The following is a 21,053-nucleotide window of genomic DNA, read 5'->3' on the forward strand; positions in this document are numbered from 1 at the left end:
TCATTTTGGCAAAACATTCAAATATGGAAAAGTATGTTTAAAGAGTAAACAAATTCTCACTTAAAAATAAACTGCAATTCCTCAAACCAAAGAGCCTCACAAGTGTTAATGTATAAAATTTAACAGGAATCCTGACAATACCTTCTCACTGGTAAAGAGTTCCAACTGTGATGCCAGTTCCTTTATTCGTCTCTCTTTTTCTGCCAGCTGAACCTATATGAAAAGAAGGTTCCTGTATTAGTGAATAGAAACTATTTCCCTGCACGTTATATTGTGAAAACACAGTTCAGTGATTAAATTCATCTTTCAGATGGAAATCATTTTGTCTACTGTAGTTACATGTAACATCTAGCACTACTACAAATAAAAACCAACAATTCTCCCTAAGTTTTATCTACTGGATAACAGCAGAATGTTAGCAGCCTTTTCTTGCTGGTTTTCAGAAAACAGTTGTGAAATGATAAAATCCTGGGTTAAAAACAAGTAGTATCAGTAATACTAATGGCAGGAGGGACACCACCGCCCAGAAACAGTTGAAGGTTTGCAAGCCTCATCTCATTATTTCTGAAGGATTCCACTGGCATTTCAGTAACTTCATTCACTTCTCTCCAGCTCTTATCTCCCACCACAGAACTGAGAGAACCAAAACCTCCTCCTACCTAAATTTGTTTCACGAACACCTACCTTGTGTTGGGTCCTCTGGGAGGAGATGCAACTGACATACTACACAATTCTGCCAGGCTTCCTCCTTGCTTCAAAATGATTATTTAAATAATCTTTCTCTACAAAGGGCTGTTTTACTTGGATTCTGGTTACTCTGGAGACTGCCACTCCACTTGGTTTTTCTAGCATATAAGCTCAATGCTCTGCGCAGTTATGTATCAATGTTTTTTCAATTCTGAAATTCCCTCTCCTAGTTTAGGTCAACAGAAAGAAATCTACTGACTGGGAAGAAAAGCTCACTTTTTCTCCACCCCCTGCACCCTCCTGAATGATTTTTGAACTGCAGTCAAAATGCTTTCAATTTTAGAACCAATTATTTATTACTCTTGCTGTTGAGAAGTTAAGAACAAACTTATTTTACATTAAATCATGCATGGCAATTGATCACTGCTAATTAGTAAAACTAAATAAATTGGAAAGTCTCATACATTTTATAAAATTGAAATTAGAGCTTTGAAAGTGTCAAAAAAGGACAGCCTAGAGTGCTGAAATGAGCTGTAGATAATTCAGTATTTCATACAGAAAAAGTGCTGTAATTTCTAATGAAAGGGGGTTCCTACTAGAACTGATATAGTCACAGTTCAATTTAATCCCTGTTCATCACAATGGGCAAAAATGGGCAAGAGAGTATTCTATCCTGTCACCTACACTATCACCTTTAGATAGAGAACAAGCATAAAAGCTGGTCTTATGGAAATGTGTTGCTCTTATCTTGTCCTTGTTGACCTAAAAAGCCACTTCAGCATATGTATTACTATCACAAATTCAAAGATTAAGACCCCTTGTAAGCTAAAGCTGCCCATTATGCTTGTCTTTCTGGTGCATGTGTTACATCACTCTACTAAGACTACAGTTGAGATCCTCCAAATTAAAGTAATTCTCTCATGATGATTTTAAAAACAACATATCACTCATCATGTATCTCTCTAGTTAATTCAGATAAAATGCATTAGACATTACTACACTGGTAATGCAGCATGCAGATTTTAGACAAACACGCCAATCAATATTCCTGTTAGTATTATAGTAAGCAACAGGTAATTAGAACTCTCTAGTCCTTTTTTTTCCTGTAATACAAGATTAACGTCATTTAGAGGTTTGTCTAAAGCCACAATATTAGAAGACTGACAGCCACTTGGTAATATACTTAGCAGATCTGTCTTACTTAAAAAGCAGCTTTACAAGACTGTGTTGTTTCTAAAAGTGCAAAACAGAATTTCTATTTACAGCAAAAACACATTTAGTGGTTTTTTCCCATTAAAACTCTTCATTACTTGAACTATTAGAAATGAGCAACTACTTTAAGAACAGGATACCATTCACTGTCATAAACAAAATCTGGAACTTACTTTATACTGATCTTCCATTGCTGCTAGCTGTAATTTTATACCCTCATTGATTTTCACTTGTTCTTTCCACTTCAGCTCCAGTTTAGCCAGTTCATCAGCATAAACACTGCATTTCATCTTCTCATCCTAAAGTAATTTATACCATGGCATGAAATATTTACAATTTTAAGAGATTTCCCCTCCTACCCCCAACAATGACATGGTATAACTCCATGCTTTTAGAACGAGACCATTTACAAATGGCTTCCGCAAGAAATCAAGCCTGACTCAAGACTTTGAAGAGGACAGGACCACTGAACACTGCATAAGTGATGTTCAATACATATTTTTTTCTTGCCTGAGTTTTCAACAAGCTGATATTCCTCTTTAGCTTCACGGTTTCATAGTATCCTAATACTACACTGTAATCATGATTATCCTTCCAAATGTCTCACTTCAATACAAAACCTTTTCCCTTGCAACTTTTACAACCTAAGTATCTTTCATCCAGAAGGTCAAAGGCAAAGTTTTCCTCAAGCATCACTATAGAAGAAATAGCCTGCAGAAGCTAACGCAGGCTCTCCATAGACAGGGTAATGAGCAGAATTAGAGAGCACATTAAAATAGAATAATCTCATTGTGATAAGTAAGAAAAACAAGATGAACAGAGACAAGACAACATCCAGAAAGCATTTCTTAATTCCACAGCAGTCAACTTTTCACCAGCACCACTGATGAATGCTACATCATCATACATACATCCAAACTGGTTAAATGAAAATCAAATTACAACTGACAGAGAGGGAATTACTATTGTGGCTACAGCACTACTGGTGCCAACTTTGGTCCAGAGAACCATATAAATACCTTTATGTATGACTAAGCCCACACTAGTAGGCAGCACCCACCTGGACATCAAAACACTGTAAAAGGCCAGGACAGTCAGATATGGAGCAGTTATTACACTTGAACAGCATATCAGATAAACACTGCTATACTTGTTCCAGACATCAGCTGACTTATAGCAACATGCTATATTTGATCTATAAAAGCAACTACTCTTAAAATATAACACAACAACAAAAAAAAAGTATTCAAAACCTTAAGCACAGAAATAGTAGTAGTTTTGTTCATTTGGTTTACTACAGCTAGGTTTTCCTGAGGGGTCCTTGTCTGGACTCTCTCACACCACAGGTAATCGAGAGGTGACTTCATAAAAATGTGTTTTCTAACGTTAAGATTGCTACCCTAATCGCAGTCTATCACAAAAACAAGCAAGGCAACTCAGCTTGGTAGGCTTTGTGGTTTTTAAGACTTAGCACTTGTAACTACTTTCTGTTCAACTTTCCGAAGCAGCCATTTACTTACTGCCAACATTTGCTTGCATTTCTTATACTTCTCTGTTTTCTCAGCAATTTCTTTATTCATTTCACGTACTTGCTCCTTTACCATGAATTCCGAAACTATGTCAGATGAAATGGGGCTAACTGTGAACATTGAAGAAAAAACAAGAATATTGATTTTTTGTTCCACAAATAAAGTTTATATAAGAGAGACGACAAGCCAAATTTGACAGTGCAATAAGAACAGAGCACTCCATGTTATCTAAGCAAGTAGTTAATCACAGACAATCAGTATCATGTGGCTAGTGATACATAAGATCAGCAGTCATACTGACAAGTCTGTGTTCAGTTCTCTCACACACTGAAGATGAACATAAATATACACATACACACTACAAAGGTCAACATAAAAAAACCCAAAATAAACAAAAAATAAAACCCCAAAACAAAACAAAAAAACCAGACCGACACCTCTCCCCTTAGCTCCCAAGTAAACACCCGAATATGTGCCTTATGACATCATGCTAGATATTTTAATCTTCCGTAAAAACATGAAGTACCCCAGCAATCTACTTCAAGCTATCATATACTGTAACTGAGCTTGCTGGGATTTCATTTGTTTTAGGGAACACTTGTATTTACTTAAGACAAGAGGAAACTGACAGAATTACAACCCATAGTCTCTATAGACAGAAAGAATGTGTGAATTATAAAGTAAAACACAAACAAAATTAGTCAGCATTTACTGGCATTTATCAATTTAAACTGCATAATAAGCCAGGCTTAGTTTTAACCTATTATATGTTTATGTTTTAGAAGATCAGTTTTTTAAGAACTTAATACTTCATAAAAGTTATAACCTAGTTAAATGTTTTCTAATAAACCACTGCTGCCTATAAATCATGAGAATAGTCTATAGACTTGACCTTGCCATCAAATAATCAGACCTTCTCAGTAGATTTCATTTTACAGTAGAATGCTACAGTGGATAGACATTATAACATGCCTTCAAAATTACCATGCTATTGTACACAACTTGCAAATTTGGGGAGGATTTTTTTTTTTTAAATTAATTGTTTATTAGCTTGGCAAAACCAACTGTGTTAACTATCAAACAAAAAGTTGAGAGTTCAGTCCTACAGACATTAACAAATATCAACTGAACTGTTAAGATACATGAAGCTATTTAGGAATGTTACCACTTGAAAAAAGACACAAGATTTTTAGATGAATTTTCACATTTCTAATCGCTGCTTTAACTAAAACAGAACAAGTCCACCTACTTTATACTATGAATACTATTAGACAACACTTTCAGTCTGATACAAATAGACAAAATTTAAGCTGTTGATACCTGGAGATGCAGACAACTTTTTGTCTGTAACAACGGCAGTAGTTGTCTCAGTGTTAGATGCATCTGTCAGTTTCTGTTGATGCCCTGCAATTTTCTTTGCGAAAAGAAATTTTGTTTTGGTATTTAATTAAATGAAAGCCAAAGCACAAAGTAACATGTATCTTGCACTATCATCTCCTCCAGAATTGGACTAGATGGAATTGCTCATTAAAACAGGAGGTAATAATAATAATAATATGGAAACATACTTAATTCTACTAACACTGAAATTGCCTCAGACTATGATTTTTATAATCTTACCTTATAAAGTTATTTTTCCCTAGAAGCAGTAATTTCTAAGCAAATTATTAGAAAAAAATCTCATTTTCTAGAGAAACAGTTACACTTAAATCCATCAACTTTAATACTCCATTAGAAAATGGAGTCTGCATTACTAAAGAGTGCTGGACTTCTGGTGTTTGTTATGAGATGTACAACATAGCCAAAGATGTGAAAGATTTTTAAGGAAAAGCCACAGGCGTTCTGATATGACACCTCATTCACCATTGACCTTCTGGATGAGAAGACAACTTTTTAAAGCAATCTGTGGATCAAAGCTGGGTAACTACCCCATTTGTTCTGTGGATAGCAGAAATGCTTAAGTCTGGTTTTCTTAAGAATTCACATTTGTACATCTTGCTATTGCTCATATGCCTTTTCCCCATTTAAGCTCCTCTCCAACTCAAGTCACTAATTTTCACAAAATTCTACAGAGCTCTGCTCTCAAACCTGTTTGAAGTTCACTAACAGGTTCAGTTACTAGGTGGCATAAGACTCACATCATCATTGCAAAAGCCCCTTTTACTTATGGAACAAAGCTTAGAAGAGTGATAAGAATACAAAATACATATGGAATACAACTATACACTGTGTTGTGGAAGCTTCCACCCCACTTCACTTTGAAATACTCCTCCAAGTTCTCCATTTCCCCCACTTTTGGGTCTTGGGTTTGGGCATGTTTTTTATGGTGGTAGTGGTACTGAACAGAGGTAGTAATTACTGATTTTTTTCCCTGCTTCGGTTTCAAAACTCTTCCTTGAACAATGTTACACTTACAGGTTCAGCCAAACTCTGTTAGCTTCCTACATACACCAGCTACTATAAATCCTATTCTTGGTTTCAACAACTATGTAAAAAGAATCATAGAAGTAATTTAGCTTCATGGAAGAAAATGGTAAATACAAGAGACATTGCTTACTGCATGTTTTCATTCTTTTAAAAGCACTGGGTTTTACAGAAGGAAATTAAATAGTTGCTGAAAAGTTACAAAACGCAAGTGTAATTTCTCCCATTCTACTTACTGCCTGTTCTGTAAATTTGTTTACTTGTTTTTGAAGTTTTTGACATTCTTTGAATTTTTCCTTGTAATGGTCAGCAGCCATTTGCAGGCGAAGCTTCAGATCTTCAACTTCTCTGCGCAGTTCGTGCTCCACTGTGTTTGAAGTTTCCTTAAAAAGAATTAGAAACTATTCTCCCTTTTGTTCAAATACCACTATTTCCCAAAAAGCCTTTTTTCAATTAAAGAAAGCATAATGCTCTATGTAAGTACAGAAGAAGTTCCTACTTTATTTGTGGGAAGGAAAGGAATACAGTAGTACAGCAGAGAGAGGCAGCATCTGTGCTGAACTTCATTCCTAGTAGGACACACTGAGGGATTAAATAGGCACTGGGATAATACCAGAAGCAGGTGAAGAGGATTCTTATTCTAATAGGCTGATTAATGTATACCAAAAGTCTGAACACCTTCCAGAAGGTGTTCTAGCTATCTTACAGACAAGTATAACCATGTGGCAAAAATGGACAGACCATAACTGTATTCCATCACACTCACTATGTTTCTACTGGAAGTGGTTCAATTGAGCTGTAACATTGATACACAAGCTAAGCAGACTACGTTTACCAACTGGATATACGCCGTATTCAGATACTTTCTGGTAACTTGAGTCACTCAGATGATCTGCTACTTCTTTCAGGATGCATTTCAAAGACATTGTATATAACTGAAATTCTTAGAAAAAACATGTAATTCTTGGATATTTTCAATATAATAGTTCTTTTGATGGTTGTACTATTCATTTCATATCTACTGCACTATTTTAATTACTGTTCAGCTCAATACATTTTTTCAAACTGCTACATCATTACAGTAATCCTAGTAGCCAATTAATCCAATGCAGTTGCAGTCACAGAAGATCCTTAAGTCAGAATGATGAAACTTACATTACCTCATTAGATTTTTATCCAATACAAAGAAAGTCAGGACAGTTTCCATTACATTAATATTTTTATACTTATACATACTAAAGCAAATTAACTTTGACCACAATTATTGGAAGGACTCATAAGAATCAAGAAGGAATCCATCAATGAGGAAAGAACATTATGAAAAAAAATTCTATCAATCATTTTTCTTATCTGAATAAAACGTTAATGCTACTATGGCTCACATAAAAGAATTAAGAAAGGGAGAGGATTCAAAGCAACACAGATAAATACTGTATTATTCTGTGAAAATAACATGGGGGTGGAAGGGAGCTGCTGTAAGTAGTAGCAGAAATCTTCTTCCTTACCAACCTTCCAAATCAGCTAATGTGCACTTCATTTAAGTGCCAAAAGAGAATTTGATAATAATTTGTACTAATCATCCAGAAACATATTTTATTCCCCAACCTTGGCAAAGCTAGCTCTGTCAGATTTTACAAATACAGATAAATTTCAGTACTAAGTACTGATGATTTACCTGTTCATTTTTCAAAGCTGTTATTTTTTTCAGTTCAGCTAAAGCATCAGCAAGCTGCTTTTTCAATTTTTCATTTTCCAGACGTGCACTGTGAAGATCAGCCATCGTCTTATCTCGCACATTTACTGCGTCGCTCAGCTCTTTTGACATTAGGACAGCTTCTTGTTTTCTAGCCTGAATCTGATCTTCAGCCTTCCGAAGCTGTTCTTTTAAAATACTTGCATCCTCCTAGGAAAGAGAAGAGAGGGAAGAGAATCCATCTTTTTTTTAATTCAAAGCTTAAATAAATGTTGGTAGAGGGATTACAAACATTTGAAAGAAAAATCAAGTTTTCCTGGTGGCTTTGGCAAAACCACTAAATCAAGAAGTTAGTACACAAGTACCATTTTCCCCATTTGCCTTCTTTGCTAACAATGGTGTGCAAACTTTTTTCACTATGACATAAAGGCAAATTTAAATATTATTATTATTTTACCTATACTAGATTTTTATTTTCAGCTTTAGTTTTAACCATACAACAAAAAAAGTCTGTTTTCCAGAATATCTTTGTTCTTATCACCATAGAACTCTTGACAGGCACAAATGGCCATCCAGCTTCAAAACCAAAGTTCATCCCACAGTAACACACTGCAGGTAACAACAGAGTAAGAAGTCTTACAATGCCTATAATTAGTTGACGTAAGACACTGTAAAGCAGCTTTGGGATATTTTTCTCATGACTCCGTTTCCCAAGATCTTGCACAACAAGCTTTTCAGAAGGAACTGAGAACAAAAAGTAATGAAGAGCAAAGCTACAGCATGCAGCACTAAGACTCTCAGCACTGCTGCAGCTCCACAGGGCAGTCTGAGGGCCAACTGACCAAGCTGCACTACTGGCCTCTCATTCATCAGAGAAGCTCAGGATCACCAAAAAAAAATTAAAAAAAAAATATTTAGAGCTACTATAAACTACTTGCAGCCCCTGGTCTTCCTGAAGACATAAGCATCTCATATTCTTGAGTCTAGACATAAATTCAGGTATCTCTAGTCCATTATTTGTTAATTTTTTAATAATCACTTAGCATAGCAAGTCCAGAGGAACACTAATATACTTTGTAAACATTTATGAAGATGGACTAGGAAATGGCCCAAAGTCCTGTCCCTTAGCTATTTTTACAGCACATGATGGATCAGTTACACTGTGAAACTGCCGATATTTACTGAAATATGTAAAACAATGTTAATCATCCCACCAGAAACATCACAAGCACTTCCAAGATTAATAAATTACATAAATGTTTGGTTGCTTCGGTACTGGCACACACCCCCCCCCCCACGTTTTCACTTCAAAGTAAAATACAGTAGTAGTTTAACACATTCAGAAACAAAACTGCAAAGCAGTCAAGACTAAAACAAGATAAGCTGTAACTTAAAGCAAGATAGCATGTCCTTTTTTGTCCTCTTCCTATTTCCATTATCAACAGCACTATTTTTCTACTTAAATTTTACATTCATAACTCACATTAATGCAACTTCTATTCTTTCAAGATCTAGATTGCCTCTTCTGTGAGAAGACTGGCAAGATACACAAGATAGTGTCACTTAGAAAGTCAATCTGACTTTTCCATGCTGGCCTCAAAGGCTGTGTCTAAATTAACTCTCCAGTTTGGATCAAGAACTCATCTGAGGCAAAACTCCCAGTAAATTCCATTATTACCTATCACACTGTAGATCACAGGACAGAACAGTCTCAGGGCACAGAAACTGCATTCCTTTTGGATGAAACGGAACAGGAAGATGAACATCAGGAACAAACACCTACTAGGTATTCTATTGTGGTGGGTTGACCCTGGCTGGATGCCAAGTGCCTACCAAAGCCACTGTATCACTCCCCTCCTCAAATAGAGGAGAGAAAAATATAACAACAGGCTCATGGGTCGAGACAAGGGCAGGGAGAAATCATTCAGCAATTACCATCACAGGCAAAAGAGACTTGACTTGGGGAAAAAAAATTAATTTATTACCAATCAAATCAGAGTAGGATAATGAGAAAAAAACAAATCTTAAAAACACCCTCCCCCCAACCCCTTCCTTCTTCCCAGGCTTAAATTTACTCCTGATTTTCTCTACCTCAGTGGCGCAGGGGGATGGGGAGTGGGGGTTTCCATCAGTTCATCACACATTGTCTCTGCTGCTCCTTCCTCCTCAGGAGGAGGACTCCTCACACTCTTCCCCTGCTCCAGCGCAGGGTCCCTCCCACGGGAGACAGTCCTCCATGAACTGCTCCAGCATGGGTCCTTTCCACAGGGTGCAGTTCTTCAGGAACAGACTGCTCCAGCATGGGTCCCCTGCAAGGTCACAAGTCCTGCCAGCAAACCTGCTCCAGCGTGGGCTATTCTTTCTGCACAGGTCCGGCCAGAAGCCTGCTCCAGTGTGGGATTCCCATGGGGTCACAGCCTCCTTCAGGTATCCACCTGCTTCAACATGGGTTCCTCCACAGGCTGCAGGTGAGTATCTGCTCCACCGTTAACCTCCACAGGCTGCAGGGGGACAGCCTGCCTCACCATGATCTTCACCACAGGCTGCAGGGGAATTTCTGCTCCAGCACCTGGAGCACCTCCTCCCCCTCCTTCTTCACTGACCTTGGTGTCTCCAGAGTTGCTTCTCTCACATATTCTGTCCTCTCTCCAGCTGCAACCACTCTTGCCCAGTTGGTTTTTTTCTGTTCTTAAATATTTTATCACAAGAGGCACTACCACGGTCGGTGATGGGCTCGGCCTTGGCCAGCAGCAGGTCCGTCTTGGAGCCAGCTGGCATTGGTTCTATCGGACATAGGGGAAGCTTCCAGCAGCTTCTCATAGAAGCCAACCCTGTAGCCCCCCTGCTACCAAAACCTTGCCACAGAAACCCAATACATCTATCCACAGCACCACACTAAAACTAGTCTGAAGTAACCCCACCCGGACCATGGGCAGCATAGATACCAGTTCTTCAGCAATTTCACTTTCCTACTATACCACACCGCTTGCTAACCACACTACTACCACTCTGCGTAGCAAAAGTTGCCTCTTCCTTAGAAGTCCTACTGGCACTCTTATTGCTGAGTTCTCAAGTCAATTTAGTCTATTTATATGGTATCTTATCTTTTCTCAGGTTTTACATCATTCTATCTTGACAGTACATTTACTTAACAATTCCTTCGATGTCTCCTCTTTTCTCCTCCATCAACCTCTGCAGTCTCAACATAGCTACGTTATTAACTTTTCTCTCTTCCTCAATCTCCTTCCTTTTAAATGAAGTTAAAAGCAACTCAGAGGAGTGCACCACTTTTACTGATGCACTTTTACTGAACTCACAAATTCCATTTTCACGTATAGTTCATATCACAGTTCATCACGTGAGAGATCTCGCCAAGCTCAGAATTTGCAAAACTAAACCCAGATTCACTCTTTTGCTCATTTTCTGCATATACGGAGAATACCATAATCCTCTTGCCTCTCAACCTATACCCTGGTGATATCTTCAACCTCTTCCTTTGTCTTGTCAAACACATACAACCTTAGATATCTTTATTTTTAAACCAGGCCAATTATATTAGCAATGCTTACCTTGTTTGATGAGGAGACCAAAAAAGCTTTCTTCATATTTTCTTTTTCAGCTATAAATAGCTGTAATCTGCCAACCTCCTCTTTATAATACGATATCATGTTTTCTCTGTTTGCATCCAAATTCTTAAACGTCTGGATTTCTTTTACTAGTTTGGTGTTTTCTATTTCTGTATTCTTCAAGTGTATCTGTAATGATGCTAAAAAATGTCAAACTCTTCTTCCACGTTATGAAAACTACTGTTCACCTGTCCATTTAAGTGTTGACTAAATTCTAACTCATCTCCAAGACGGATTAGAACAGGTAAAGAGAAAAATTAAACATTTGATAATATCACTGCCCTCCAGCACAAATTTTCTGGCTAGAATTCTTTCAGCTGGATCATGTAACAACAGCTCCACTCTACAGATAGAAGTTAAGGCCCTGACTTCTGTCCACATCAAATTAAGCTATTCAGAATTCATTCCTGTTCACAAATGCTAGACAACCAAGGACAAGCAAAAAAGAAATTACTTGAAGAAAACTAGAGAGAAATTAAACTTCTAGCAGTATCTACCTGCAATCACATAAGCAAACAGGATTATATCAACAATATTCATTTCCAAAGACATAAAACTACTTTAACAACTCTAGAGCTGTTTTTAAGATGTCATCGAGTCTATCACATTATGCCTAATAAAGGATAACTGTTGCATTCAAGTGCTGTCCACTCAGACTAGTTGATTTGTGTTGCTTATTTATAGAGAGATTCCATGCCTGTGAAAGATGTTTTGAGATTTTATTACTTCTGGTGTATATCTAATACTGTCTGCCATATAATGACACATTCCTATGAACAAAAATAAACTTTCAAAAAACACTTGACTTGTTTCATACAACCTAGGGATTTCATTATTTTGGCATATAAAAACTTTTTTTTTTTTTTGCCTTTGAGGTGGGCACTGTATTTTATTTTAAATATGGGTGTGTCTCAATGCCAGCAAAAGCAATCAGCTATGCTAGTAAAAATCAATGCAATATAGCTCCTACTAAAGCTTCTCAGAGTTATGCACAAGACTCAAGAATAGGGATCTAGAAAACATAGTCTGGAGCAAGAACTCAGAAGAGTAAAAAGTAATTTACTTATAAAAAAGCGTGTTAAAAAAACAGTTACTGGGTGACGCACTGTATAACTAAAGAACTTCCTCACTAGCATCTATTATTTTTTGTTACTATGCCTGCATTTTAACAAATTGGTGATCCATTCTCCTTCTTAGAGACCTTTTTATGTCATGGGATGAATTCAGATGCTATTTTCCTCATTCATTTTTATATGAGAACATCTATAACTGTCTTAAAAATCTGTTCACAGAAGTTACCCATTTCCTTTTTTCCTTAACGAATTCAATTTATCAGACTTCTCCATAAAACGTTATTACCTTTATTTCAAACCACTTCATTTCAGTGCATACAGGTACAGGGAATAAAGTTACCTTATAAAGTTCTTTTTCATCCTTTTCTGTCTTTAACCCACATTCAAGTTGCTCCTTCTCAAGCATCACTTTCTTCAGTTTGTCCTTCAGACTAAGACATTGACAAATTAATAGTACAGAACTATTAATATAGAAAAACGATGCATACATTAAAATTGTTAGTTTGAAAAAACACCTATGGAATGAAACAGTAGAATAAGGTAAGCAACAAAATTACTAAATACCTGTCTAACTCAGTTTCTTTTGCAATGGCTTTTTGAGTAACAGTCATGATATCTTCTTCGAGCTGGAGAACTTTTGAAGCAGCTTCATCATGCTTCTTCTTCAAATCATCAATTTCAGTTTTAAGAGCTTCTGATGCTTGAACATTATTCTTTAAAAAAAATTGCAAACAGATGTCATTTAAGAATGCTATTTGAATAATGCTAAAATATGGCCATTAGATTTCTTCTCTTCCTTATAACGTGCGACAAGCCTATTTCAAGTCTATATAAATACATATATTGAATATATAAAAATACATTAAACTTGCTATGCACAGCTAATATATTAATAATGAGTCAATAAGGAGTTGGTTTTGGTGCAAGCATTCAGTTACACAGAGACTACCAAAGACTTCAGAGTATAGGACAAAGCTATATTTCATATCTTTTGCCCATCTCCTTTCTGCAAACTAACCATTGACTGCCTAGCTTAGAAAAAATGAACAACTTCTATTTTTCTTCGTACTTTCTTTTACTTGAGAAGGAGAGCTTGCATTGACTAGACAGTTACACCACAGTAAAGACAACTGCAGACAAAAGGAGGGGAAAAAAAAGGGAAGAACTCCTGATGAAGAGCTAGTTACTACACTACATTCTCCTAGTTAGAACACACGGAAGGTCTCACAAAGCTCAAAGAAGCTCATGAAACAATGCGGGATTGATGTCTTGGATACTGGAAGCTGAGACAGAGGATGATTACAACAACAAAAACAGATTCCTTTGTCAGAAAACTGACAGACACAAGATGGGAAGCTGTTTTTAAGAATTGCATTAATTACCTAATTACAGTAACATCCACACCACTCTAAGGCAATGGACAGCTAAATGTCATCTCCACCACAGAAAAATGGCCATTTAAAGTCAAGTCACCTTAAATAACCCAATACTATTTTCTTAAGAAATTAATAACACTAAAGTAGAACACATACTGAGATAATATGCTACTAATTCTGATATCAAAATTCAATAAAGCTCATCTTAGTATCAACCATGACAGTGGTATGAATCAAACTGTAAACAAGGTCAAGACAGACTGACCAACATGCCTGACTACAGCATGACTTAGTGTTTGTGCAGATACTACAGTACAAGTTGTCTTTCTGCTCTACATTTAGAAGATTAAAGCACTAGTTCATCTATTCATTTTTAAACAAAGCTTAATGCCCTGAAACAACAAGACTGTACTGTTACATCAAGAGAAACACATCAGGCAGAGTTTACAGAGAACCCCTACTGGCCAGATTCCAACCTAACTAACAATGTTTTAAGGACAATAAAATATAATGAGGACTGGTTTTACTCATTAATTGTCAAAATACACTGTTTGCAAGTGTAATTGAGTCCCGCTTTTACAAGCAACCAAACAGAAGTTTGGGCATTATGATTTTTTTTTTTTTTTTTTTTTGGGGGGGGGGGGGGGGGGGGGGGGGGGGGTGGGGGGGGGGAGTAGGAGGTGTTGATTATGAGGGGTGGCAAATATAACTGATGACTCAACCACTTCCTAAACACTATACCAGCACATAAAGTAGATTTTAATTTTTCTTACATATGCTATTAAAAAAAAAAGAGGACTAATACATTACAACTATTTAAACTCTAAACGGCTTTATTATATGCCTTAATATAATAAAAAATTTCAAGGGGTCATGAATGTACCATCTTTCTTGAAAACAGCATTGGAGAATATGACCCACAATTTTCCTACGGTCTTTATTTTTGAAGAGCTATCAGTTTTCTGCGCCAGAAATATATGTACTTGGTGTAATGAAGGCAGGATATTTTAATTAAAGTCAGTATTCCAAGTAAAACTTGCTATATAACCAGCAGCAACAACACACATTATAACTGCTGGTCCTTCCCTAGTGCAGTGGAGACTAATTACTTGCCCCTGTTTTGAAAGTCTAGTATAGTAAAAAGTCTATATCAATGCATATCTGTGTTTTCTCTAAACACCACTTCGGTATAACTGTAACTGTTGTAACCCAAGTGCCTTCAAAAGAATTTAATCTGATACATTATATATACAAACTGTACAAACAGTTCAAACAGGCTGCCAAAGGTAACATATATTAAAAGGAATTAATAGCCTGAAAAAAATTCACTCCACAAACAGCATTACAATTGATGCTGCTTTGCTAGTTATTCTAAAGGGACATGGTATTAAAATGTAAAAGTTCCATACTTAACAGATTCTCACCTAATAAACTTGTTTAGATACAACTAAAGCCTACAGTTTTGAAAGAAAAAAAGGATTAATTTTTAGAGACGACTTGTTATTTTACAGAATTCTTAGCAATTCAATTTAGATGCTGCAATCCTAGTCCCATACACTCTGGTTACAGCAGTTTCAGAGCCTGTAAAATTTAAAATAAGTGCTCTTAAGACTATTTTACAGGTAAAAGTTGACTGTGTTTTAGGAGGAGTCTAAAGGGGAAGAATATAATAAAACACATCAACTACATGTACAACTTCTATTACAAAAAAGATAATTACTTTCTGTGATAATTGTTTACTTAATTTCTCTCAATTTCTCTGGTATATCTACAAATATTATATCTTTTCTTCCATTTTCTTAACAGAAAGAAAAGCACAGCAACAGCATGAATCATTTTAATGGACTAGTTTAAAAACACCAAACAATTTCAAGGTTATTTTCACTCTGAATTGTATTTTTAATCCAGTTACAAATGCAGCTTCCCCTGTCCCCACTCCCTAGAGTTGCAACAACCCTATGGGTGGAGGGGGTAAGCAAACTGCACCACAAAGGCCAGAATAAGCAGCCAGAAATTACTTAAGTCAGCCTCACTGCTGCAAAACAAAAAGCAAGCAAAACAAAAATTCCTACAATTACTAGGAGTCTCACTAGTGAAATGAAACAAAGAAGACTTAATGTAGTTGTCAAGTGCATTTATCTTCCCCAGAATCAAAATTCTACTTTGAAATTTTTTGTGTACCTTCAGATAGGGAACAAGAAGAAAGATGGGGGCACCAAAATCTTTACTGCTATTCTAAAATGGCAAAAGATTTAAGACTGATTATTTTAAAAATAATTTTATTGTAATCATATGAAACACTGTCCTCCCCCCTGCATAACTGCCATTACACATAACCTGACTTGTTTACGGTGCATTACAAACAGCTGCTGAAAGAACAGAGTTTTTGCATCAAGAAGTTCTAAATTACGGATCAGTTGCTTTAGGTTTGTGTAACCTACTTGTAAATACACTGATGGAAACCTCATAAAGCTATTATCTAAAGAATATGCAAAGATCATGCCTGTGCTCTTCTTCGAAACATGTTTAAAATCCATTTATTAAACTTCTGCTGCAAAAGGACTAATCTTTCACTTAAGAGTATAATAGCCATAAAGTTTATAGATTCTTATTTTTATAGCAGAAAACTATAGCGAAAATCTATATGTTCAACAATGAAGAACAACATGCTTTACCTACATACTTCTTTCTTCTAATGCAACACCAGTAAGATAATTCTGAGTATAGTCTGGTTAATGGAAGCAAGGTGGTACAGACATCCCTTCCTGTGAATCAACATACACAACGCATTTTTCAAACCTACTTAAGTCAGAGAGAGATCCAACAGACAGAATAGAATACTTAAAAAATAAACCCCAAGACTATTTCCAGTTGTGACATCCTGCAGTATCACAACAGGCAGCTTTTTTTTTTAATGCTTCATCTTCCCTTAACATGTAAAACTCCCTACCTACTTTTTAAAAGCCATTCCACACCTAAAGCATTCACCTTTGATTAATGGCTAATACCTGTAATCTTTATTTTACTTTTCACAGAATGCATACATCGTAATGAAAAAGAAGAATGGTTAAAAAATTAGCTATGCAACTCAGAAACCAAAGAAGTCAATTCACCAAATACAAGGCAATTTATTTAAAACAAAACAACAAGGAAAAAAAAAAAAAGCAGTAGCACCTTTCAGCTGGATTGATTTATCTGGATGTAATTTGATGTCAGGGGAACCATTATGCTTCATACCCTGTAGAGAATTTAGGGGATCTAGATGAATTATCTGCAGGAACCTTTTGTTTATCCCATTTACATCATAGCAGCTCCAACAGAATAGTGTAAAATACTTGCCTAACATCATTATCTTTTTAAAGGACCTCAGAGAAGAAATGATGAGCACAACATAGCATCACTACAGACACTGCAAAAATCTGAGTGTGCTCATAACACAGGGCCTGAATGTTCTGAAAGGAAACCTCAAGTTGTAATTTTTCTTTCTAAATAAACTTAAGCATTCAGTAACGTAAAATAGTAAATCAATTCCAAATAAACTCAATGATATTAAGCTTTATGTTTGTAAATACGATTGGCAATAGAAATACTGCTCTAAAAAACATTGAAGTCACTCTATTCCAAAACCTAAGATATTGCAGTGGTAATTCAATTGTGTTAATCTCTTCAACTAACGTTGTTAAACAGATCAAAAGTATCTAAGTAACATCAGTCACCCAATTACTGTCACAAAGACTACAGATGTGCAAGTTTTTGCAGGAGGAAGCTGAAGTATTTATACACATTACAGTTTTGCAGCATGCATTTACATTTCAAAATGTTAATTTCTTAAAACATGTTATAATTTCACTATAAGCTATGACTTTTGCAAAGGGTCACTCTCATGAATACATAATTTGAAGTAAAAAATATCTCAAATTAATCTGTTCAATCATCCAGTGAAATAAATTTCAATTAACCAGTTCAAGAAAGATTCATACATAGAACAGTCACTAAACCAATAAAACAGGGTCTTCTCTTCATAGGATGTTTATAGCACCCTTGGGTGCTATAATTGCTGGTGGCAATCTGAGCAATTCTGAGTGTTTCATTTGTATATATAAATTTGTAGATATAAATTATTTTACATAAGTATATAAAATTACTCCATTATTTACATGAAGTTTTGGGGGGGCTGTATGGGGGTTTTTGTGGTTTTGCTTTTTGGATTAGGGGGTATTTTTTGGTTGTTGTTTGGTTTTTGCTTTTTGGGTGGCTTTTTATTTTGCGGTTTGTTTGGGTTTTTTAAAAAAAAAAACAATGCATCTCCCTGATCACCAAATTTTCACACATGCAGCATACATAAACAATATCAACATAGCTTGATTTAAAGAAGCACTGAAAAAACACTGGATTCACTTACTTTTATGCATGAAGTCTGAACTGAGCACTTGTACTGCTGACATACCACACTGTACAACAGCATTTTGTCACTGTCTAATCAGAGAAACTCTCCCTATAAAATGGCATCAAAAGCCAACTTAAATGAATCCCTGATATTGGAATAAAACTCTCCAATGAATAAAGCTACTGTGCAGGTAGAACCTCTCAGTAGAATGTGGATTCAGATGGATGTCCTATTAAAACTCCCCATCAGATAGATGAATTAGCCCACTTTTAAAAAGTTAAATGAACCAAACTTTCAAAAAGCATGAAAGAACAAGTTTATCAAGTCAATAAATTAACTTCTGCCTCAATTTATGCCAATGTCGTAACAGAAACACTATTCAGATGTTCACAGGATCAAAGAATGAGTTGTTAATCTACAAATCTGTTGCTTCTGACTCAAGTTAAACATCTACGGAAACTACTGCCGTAAGTAGTACAGGAGTAAGACTTGTCACCACTCGAACATTAAAGAAATCAGTTCAGAAATACTCTTTTCCCACTAGAGGGAGACAAATGATTGCAAAAGCCCCATTTGCAAGGTCTGCTCTCTACAGAAGCTACAAAACCTGTCTTCACAAAATTGAATGGTTGCAGTGTCAGAAGAGCAACCAATGAAAGCTTGACACAATGACTGCTGCATGTTTCTCTTGTTCAGCACAGTAATATTAAATCCTAAACCAGTAGGTAAATACACTGCTGCCGGCAAGCTTACACACAGTTTAAGTACACACAAAACTGGGAATACAAAGACCAAAAAGCATGCATTCTTTTTATTTACAAAGGTATATATTTTTATATTCATAATGCATAAGATATAGACTAGAAAAAACTAGATAAAAACATTCAGGTTTTGATTCAATGTTTTTCAATGTTTCAAAAAATACAATATATTCATATAAAAGCAGCTAATGTGACTCAACATACGTATACCACTGAACAAGTTTGCAGTCGGAAACCAAAGGAACAGTTGAAATGTGAAAGCAACCTGAAACAGTTCTGGTGACTATGTATCATGTGTCATCTTCTAAAGTAAAATAATCATAGCAAGTAATTACATCATTAATTTAACAGTGTTATATTAGTAGAGTTGCAAGCTGTATATAAGATACTAAATAAAAGTATGTTATCAGGGAACATCATCCTAGTAAAAACTAATTAACTCTGAAACACTAACAGAAGGTTATAAGGAAAAGATTTGACATTTCTGAAACATTTCCAATAATTTCACATTTACTCTGAATTCCCACACAGAGTAGTAACAGATTAAATCTTCAGATTCTATAAGAGCTAATTTAATGTCATCTGGGGGAAAAAAAAGTCTAGAAATGGTTTAAATGGCATGAAAAATGCTGCAAAGGAATACTGTGTTTTCCTGTAACTGAAAATAGAGCCCTTTTCAGAAGACTAAGAGTGTGCATACTGAGGGAGAGGAGGAGAAAGGAGAGAACAGGAAAGAATCACTTATCCCCTCCCTAAACTGGCCTTGTCAGAACAACTATATACTGTGTTATGCAGCCATTGCATAGGAGAAGAGAAAAATATCAACCCAAAAGAAGTAAAGAATTAATTTGTCCAAGTTCTACAATATCTTAAGCTTTGGCAGGGCGGAATAGTTAACACAACTTAATGGTAATAATCATAACATATGAAATGTGCACTAAAAAACAGTGGGGCTGGAGAGCTTGTTCCCTCTGAGTGCAAACACCAACTAGCACAGAACTGCGTATCTTGCAAATACTCTTTCTGTGATGGCAGCGATGACAACCCGAGAAAACTGTCTGCAGAACCATTAATATGTTGAATACAAACTAAAAATATAGTTATTTTTACTCAAATGTGATAAAATACTAAAAAAAAAAACAAAAAACAAACCACAAACCCAAACCTAAAAAACCAGAAGCCTTTACAGTCAAGTAGTGACTTAGAGCACTGTAACATGCATCAGAAGCTATGTTTCAACAACTCTAATAGCACATTATCACTTTGTGTCTTGAACCCATTTGTTCCTCCTATCTTTGGTAGGAAATAAGATGGCTATTTTGTAAGAAGGCAACAAATGACTCTGTATCTCCGAAGACTACGAGCACTGTTAGGAAACTGAAATCTGTAGTTTGTTGTGGCCATTACAGTCTGAAGTGCTACAAACACAGGAACTCACCTTATTTTAAAACCTCAAGAAATGGGAATCTTTTCACCACTTAAAAACACGCATAGAGACCAATATTCAAACTTTGTGAAACGCTGATTGTATTACACCTGAAGAGATTGCTTAGTATGCTATGTTCTTAAAAGATTGACCTACTTTTAGCTTGTTTCTTCCTAATATGTTCGCCAAAGAGCCTCTAAAGGACCACTTACAAAGCATCCCAACTAGACAAAATGCAGAGAGAGAAGACAATAGTTCCACTGCCCAGAATTCTATGAGAGTAACTAGATGGAGAAGAGAGATCAAATAATCAAGAGTGGAAGGAAAACACTAATTGGGATATAGTTGTAACACTACCTGTCAACTACTATCCTGTCTATGTTAAGAAATCAGTATTTCTACAGACATTTCTCAATGATCCAAACTACTCCTGAGCTATTTGTGCAAACAAAGACCTGAAAAATCAACACCAAAAAGAGGAAAGTAGGCATACAAATAAACATGAATAAAAAGTGATTTTAAGAGAACTGTGTTTTAACAAAACATTCTCATACTATGAACTCGGAGCTTTTCCATCATTAATCTACCTTCTATTTGTTACACTGTATCACAGTAAGGTAACTTATGTACTATGACCCCTAACAACAACATCGACATTCTGTTCAACTCAATTATAAAAATGTAAGGTAGCTTAATAACGTATTTGATCACAAGACAAAAGACACGAGCTTAGATACTTACATTATTTGCTCTGAAGAAACCGAGTAAGATTTTTAGAAAAAGGGCAGACTGATAAGTATTTTGTCTAAAGGTTTTTGTAACTCCAGGGCCCCCTTATCACAATACAAATGGCAATAAA

The 21,053-nt window shown here is 35.9% G+C and overlaps 1 protein-coding gene across 2 annotated transcripts in view; it reads right to left on the reverse strand.

Annotated features, from left to right (window-relative positions):
- Positions 1-21,053, reverse strand: part of TAX1BP1 (Tax1 binding protein 1) — a 64,515-nt gene that overhangs the window by 15,646 nt on the left and 27,816 nt on the right. Inside the window, exons 6-14 of one of the 2 annotated variants that reach the window (XM_049798729.1) lie at positions 12,809-12,957; positions 12,585-12,675; positions 11,115-11,300; positions 7,528-7,755; positions 6,089-6,235; positions 4,749-4,842; positions 3,420-3,538; positions 2,073-2,198; positions 142-213 (exon numbers count right to left, since the gene is read on the reverse strand). In XM_049798729.1, coding sequence (XP_049654686.1) covers positions 142-213; positions 2,073-2,198; positions 3,420-3,538; positions 4,749-4,842; positions 6,089-6,235; positions 7,528-7,755; positions 11,115-11,300; positions 12,585-12,675; positions 12,809-12,957 — 1,212 coding nt within the window. The remainder of the gene's footprint in view (positions 1-141; positions 214-2,072; positions 2,199-3,419; positions 3,539-4,748; positions 4,843-6,088; positions 6,236-7,527; positions 7,756-11,114; positions 11,301-12,584; positions 12,676-12,808; positions 12,958-21,053) is intronic. The other variant, XM_049798730.1, reaches the window with a different exon arrangement.

This window comes from Accipiter gentilis, chromosome 4 (genome assembly GCF_929443795.1).
Source record: "Accipiter gentilis chromosome 4, bAccGen1.1, whole genome shotgun sequence".
NCBI lineage: Eukaryota > Metazoa > Chordata > Aves > Accipitriformes > Accipitridae > Astur > Astur gentilis.